The sequence below is a fragment of the Notechis scutatus genome, unplaced genomic scaffold (assembly GCF_049901735.1).
Source record: "Notechis scutatus isolate UNSWTSFEM ecotype Mainland unplaced genomic scaffold, rNotScu1.2 NSCUSCF20, whole genome shotgun sequence".
Taxonomy (NCBI): Eukaryota; Metazoa; Chordata; class Lepidosauria; order Squamata; family Elapidae; genus Notechis; species Notechis scutatus.
The window spans coordinates 446988-453110 of NW_028263147.1; the positions used below are offsets into that span (position 1 = coordinate 446988).

Sequence of the window (6123 nt, forward strand, 5' to 3'; positions counted from 1 at the left end):
TGCGGCCTCAAAGAACTGCAAGTAAGCCTAGGGCGGCCCTCTACTTCTTCTGCCACTCAGAATCCTCAAATGGGAGGGGTCTTGCACACACACACACACACACACACACACACACACACCCAGTTCAATCCCAAACCCCATGCCTGGAATATTCTCAGAGGCTCCTACCTTTGGTCCAAATATGGAGCGAAGGGTCCCAAATAACGTGAAGGAAATTGTGACCGTGATGCAATGGAAGGGTCATGACTTTTTTGACCCCACGTGGGTCTCCCTCCTTGCAATCTGGTTTGATTCCCATTCCTCCCAGGCACGGATCCCAGGGAGAGTGTCACCTTTGAACTTACCAATGCAGGCCTGTTTGGTGGGCGTGCTCTGGAAACCTTCGTGGCACTTGCAGTGGTAGGAGCCAGGGGTGTTCACACAATCGCCGTGGAGGCAGGGGCTGCTCGAACACTCATCCATGTCTTGTAACGAGAAAGAGAGAGAGGGGGAGGGAGAGGGAGGGAGAGAGTAAATATGAGACAGTTGGAGATATCTCTATGTGTGTGTATGTGTGTGTGTGTGTTTGTGTGTGTATCTACATATACACTTATATACACTACATATATTTATTCTGTTACTTGTGATCAACACTAGAGGAGCACCGGTCATCTCTGTTTCAAGGCCTTTGACCGGCGCTGTCTGAAGACATTTCCATGGCCATGTGGCCAGCAAAACATCACAGAGTTCTGTTTCCTCCCCCACCACAACGAAGTGGTACCTATTTATCTACTCGCATTTGCATGCTTTCCGGAGGTTTTGACCAGTTCTTGTGGAACCGGTAGTGGAAATTTTGAGTAGTTCGGAGAACCGGCCAATGCCACCTCTGACTGGAGATTTTATAGTCTCCTTCCCCTGCCACGCCCACCAAGCCACGGCTACAGAACCAGTAGTAAAAAAATAATAATGAATCCCACCACTGATACTTTCGAACTGCTAGGTGGGCAGGAGCTGAGTGAGGACAGGAGGACGGGGGTCTCAAACCTGGGCTGCCAGGTTTTATATAGTCTATCTCCAGTTGACTTATATTGGTTTAATTTGAGCACCGTGCTCTGCAAAACCCACTTAAGTTTTGAGACAAAGTTGCTTTTCCTAAAAATTATGGATTGGAAAAGGGGCTACCAGGTGCCTTCTGATTTTTGCATGTTTCGTATGTTTTTTTTTTCAGGGGGGAGGTCTTCACTCATTGGGGGAATTTGGACTTTTAGTAAGACCCTCACGCTCTTGGTTATTTTAACAGATCAGAGACCTGTCAGAGTATATTCATGAACTGGAATAGAGCATGGTAACAAGGCCAGCCAATCAATAGGCATAGCAACTAAGTCAGCCAATGATGACTGTTTGGAAACTGAAACTAGAAGTAGCGTAGGTGTGGCTCTATATGAAGCTCTGCAGCTATGTTGAATTCTGAGTCTGTCTATTGAAGATGAAACTAACTTGCTTGCTTGCCTGCTGAACTAAAGTGAAACTGAGGTCTGTTTCCGAGCTCCTGAGTTGCTACTGAAGTTACTTGCAACATGGTTCTGCCTGAGTTTGCTCCGTGTTGGAGAAATCTACAACTGTTTTGTGAAATCTACTTATTACGTTTATAAAGATGTTAAAGGAAGCATCAGCCATCTGTGTTTATTTTTTTCTGGCGCTGAATTAACGCTGCAAAACAAGAACAAAGCCTGCCCCTTTGGAGAAAGAAAAAGAAAGGAAGGAAGAAAAAGATTCCAGTCCATTTTCAGAAGACGCCTAAAAGCAATCCCTTCCCTGTTAAAACAGAAGGAAGATGCAATTGGTGGTGGTTTTTTTTTTTTTGGGGGAAGGACCGAAAACCCATTTTTTCAGCATCGTAGGCCTCCTGGCATCTGTGATGCCATCTTTCCTCACAAAACTGAAATAAATACTGCCCCAATCATTTATCTTCATCCAAATGGTCCATTATTGTAATGAATGGCCCAAGCCTTATTCCCACGCCGGTCGTTGGATAAATAGATTCAGGGAGATTGGGAGAAGCATAAAATTGTCGGGCGGAGACATCCCATCCATAACTTAAAAGCCTCCGCCGTTGCCAGGCTGGCCTCCCCAAATGTTTTTACATCAGATGACCTGAAAGATTTTATTTTAATCTGCTCTGAGTCACATCCTAGCAAGGAGCCAGGCAGTTAATATTACACACAGCAACGGCCATAAAGACAAATAACAGAATGAATGATACGGGTCCCCTAATTGTCTCAGACCATTTTTTTTTTTTTTACATTCGGTCTTTCCAGGAAATTAATTGGGTCGGTTAAATCTGCCATTCCCTTCGGACCGCTTTGCAAATTGCATCTCTCTGCAAATGGTTTTGCAAATCCCATTGTTGCATGCAGAGTGTCATGCCCCCGTCGGAGCCTGACGTGGTTCGCTGGCAGCCGGCAGCAGAATCAGACAGTGAGGAAGAAAGGGGACCAGTCAGGGAGACTGGGGAGGACTCGGACGAGGGTCCTGCATCCGATGCAGAGATGGGGCCAGGACCATCTGGGAGTGGGGTGCTGCCTCTGGAGCCTTTGGAGTCTGGCAGCAGCGAGGCAGAGGAACGAGGGGACCCCAGTGTGCATATGCGCAGAGCTGCCCGAAGGTGAGAGCAGCTGAAACAGAAGGGGAGACTTGGGAGTAAGGCTGGGAGGTGATTGCCCTTCCCATAAGGGATAAAAGTCAGACCTCAATGACGAAACCTTTGCAGGAAGCAAAATAGTTCAATCGGTTCTGAGTCCTCCTTGAAAGCTCTGTGTGCTTTGGTTGGTTTTTTCCTGGTACTTCAGTTGGTTTCTGTTATAATTAATCGGATACTTCTGTTTTTGGCAGCATTCCACAGCACTGAAAGGTGGGTGCTTATCTTGGGGAACTGTTTACAATTAGTTCTGGCTGGGAATGAAAACCATTCCCAGTGTTGCAATAAAATAGCTTTTCCTTTTAAAACAAGTTTGTGATTAATCACATTTGATGAAGACACCTGTCAGAACACATGAATCTTGCAGAGGAAGACGAATGGGAACTGGAGCTGAAGGGGATCAAGGGGGTGGCTTAAAGCAGGCCCAGTCAGGCCGGGGCCTTTCAGGATTGGGATGGCTGGTAGGCAGGGAGGAAGGCAGGCAGGATGACCAAGAGAGAGGCTAAGCAGTGAACGTGAGGGACTGAGCTCAGCCGATGAGCAAGGATCACCCACTCCTGATCCTCGAGCACGGAGAGTGGAGAGAAGGGCAGGAACAGTGCAGGCTGACCCGGCTACTCGGGAAGGAGAGCGGCCCGCCCCTCTCTACAAGCACAACTGGGGACTGAGGCTTAAGGAGGAGCTGGAGGGAGGGGCACTTGTCGGGAACAAATGCTGACATTTGAACTTTCCCAGATTCCTTGCATTCTTTCTGGATTTCTTGCTTTGCAGCAAGGCAGTGAGAACAATCCGCCCATGGAACAGAAGTCGCCTTCAGAAGTTGTGGGAGCTTCATCATCCCTGGAGGCTTTCCAGAAGAGACTGGGCTGCCACTTGTCAGTGTAGGGTCACCTGTTTGGGTAGTGGGTTGGACTAGATGACCTACAAGGTCCCTCCCAACTGTGTTCATCTGTTATTCGTTTTGTGGATTTCTCCTGCACATTTTTGTTACGAGGGCCCTTAACATCCACCTCCCTGGCTTTGCACAACAGGCTAACCCTAAATCAAACAGAACAGCAGGCAACACCTGTGTTTATCTGACCCAGGGTGGGAAACTGTTCTTCTCTTATGATTTGTGGACTTCAACTCCCAGAATTCTTGAGCCAGCATGGACTTTGTTGGAATGGTACAGTGGCTTAGAATCACAATCAGGAGGCTGGGAGTTCAATTCCAGGTACAGGCAGATATTTCCCTCTCTGAGTACACTGAGAATATATCTGCTGAACTCTGCATTGGCAACAGGAAAGGCATCCGGCCAGGAAACCCTTAGCTCTGTTCAGTTGCCCAGACTCCTCCCTGCAAGGGATTATGGGGTTGTTAAAAGAAGATGAAGATCTTCCGGTTTGCAAGGCTTAGGCGGCAGCAGGAATCCACGATCGTGCGCGGTTTCTGCTGTGCTCGCCGCTGGAGTGCCCCCAATCCAGCCGGATTTGGGGGCTAATAGTTACCCCATAGAGGTAACTGAAGATAGGGGAGATCCGGCAGGGGTCCGGGGGAATCGCAACCCCCCTGCTCAGCTGGCTTAACTCCCTTTTCCGAAAGCGGTGGAGCGGCGGTCAGCAATGGCCACCACAAAGAAGCTTTCATCGGATAAGAAAGTGCAGGAGGAAGCTTGAGAAGTGAAAGTTTTTTGGCTGACCGGGATAATAAGTAACATTTAAATACCCTGGAATTTAAACTTCATTAAAGATACATCGCTCCCAAAGAAGATCGGAAAAAGCGGCGGATGAAAGTTAAAAGGGAAAGTTTGTTTTTCTCACTCTCCTTCCTTACGGTGATAGCAGATGGAAATCAGAAAACCCGTTTTGGCATCAGCAGGTAATTAAACTTGAAAATTAAAGCCAAGGGGACATTAAAGATTTCTGAACATTGGGGAAAAAAACTTTTTTTGCTATAAGTGGAAAGGGAGAGGAAAAGAATTAATATTAAGATTTTTGCTGGAGGAGGCTGCTTGGAACTTATAAGACTAGAGTTGAATTGTAACAAGACTTCTAAAAGATATATTTTGGAACTTTGCAATTGAACTGTAACCCCAAGCAGAAAAAGTATAAAAAGAAGAAAGTGCTAAATGAAACAGACTGTGTGTATTTGGATTGCTTGGTGACTTTGGGACCTTTGGAAATTATTTTTTGAAAGACTAAAAACATTTGGGTTGTTTAAATTTTTTTTTCATAATGGCATTATTTGTTGATGAACTCAAAATGGAATTTAAAAAGCTAAAAAGAAGAGGAACAAGAAGGGAAGGGCTCTTCTGGATCTGTTTTTCATTTCTTAGAAATGGTGATTTTTACCTATCAGAAACTACAAGAAAAACAAGAAGAGCAGGATGAAGAAGAAGCCATCTTTAATGAACAAACAACTCTAGCTGAGGAAGAAAAGGGAAAGAGAGGAAAGAGAATGGAGAATTTAAGACTTAAAAAAACAACCAAAAAAGGGAAAAATAAGGTGAAAAATCGATATAATGTCAGAAAGCAACAGAAAAGAGGAATACAGAAGAGGGTGGAGATTAAGAGGGTGGAGATCAAGAGACGGGGGTGGGGGGGTAAAAAGGCTAGATTGGAGAAGAAAGAAAGGGAAAAGGGGAAGAAAAGTTACAAAGGTTTGAAACAAGATGTAAAGAAACAGGATTTATTCAGAGATAATGGGTAAAAATATAATTAAAAAAGAGATTCTGCAAAAGTACATAAGACTGTATTGTTGTATTTCTATTTGAAATAATGTTAGAAAACTGGAATATTATATGATTATAAAATGGGATAAAATATTAAAAGGAATGTGTAAAATGTTAAGATTTAACGATAGAGTTTAACTTGCTATTGATTATTGTTCTAATTATATTATAAACTTATTATCTTTCTATTTTAAAATATGGTACATAGCTTTAGAATGTACTAAGCAGAATCAGAATGAAAATTATATATTATTTTAAGTGTTAAATTTAGGGGAAAGATATAAAGGCGTCATACTTCAATCAGTGATTACAGGAGAAATTTTGTGTTAATGAGAAAAGATAAATAGATAATTGAAATAGAACAGACAAAAGATACAAGCATAATGATTTAAATTGAAATGAAATAAATAAAATAGAATTAAGAGAGTGAAAAGAGGGGAGAAGCTATATAGAAAATGGAGAATGGTAAATAAGATATGAAATGGTATATAAAGTGAGCATGAATTTGATTTATGTCTGTACAAAAGATGTAACCCGGGACTAAGCCGCTTTCCAAAAATAAGTTTTATGTTCTCATGTTTTGTGTTTTGTTTGTGTATGTTTGTTTACTGAAAATTAATAAAATTTTTATTAAAAAAAAGAAGAAGATGAAGATAGAGCAGGAGTTTGATCTCATGGTCCAAGTCACCCTCTTCCCTTTTTGGGGATCTGCAGCCCCCCACCTTGGCTGCGAACC

General features: G+C 43.4%; 1 protein-coding gene across 3 annotated transcripts in view; it reads right to left on the reverse strand.

Annotated features, from left to right (window-relative positions):
• FBN3 (fibrillin 3) overlaps positions 1-6123 on the reverse strand; it is a 160134-nt gene that overhangs the window by 109048 nt on the left and 44963 nt on the right. For all 3 annotated transcript variants that reach the window (XM_087948788.1, XM_087948789.1, XM_087948790.1), the window contains one exon: positions 345-464. In XM_087948788.1, coding sequence (XP_087804914.1) covers positions 345-464 — 120 coding nt within the window. The remainder of the gene's footprint in view (positions 1-344; positions 465-6123) is intronic.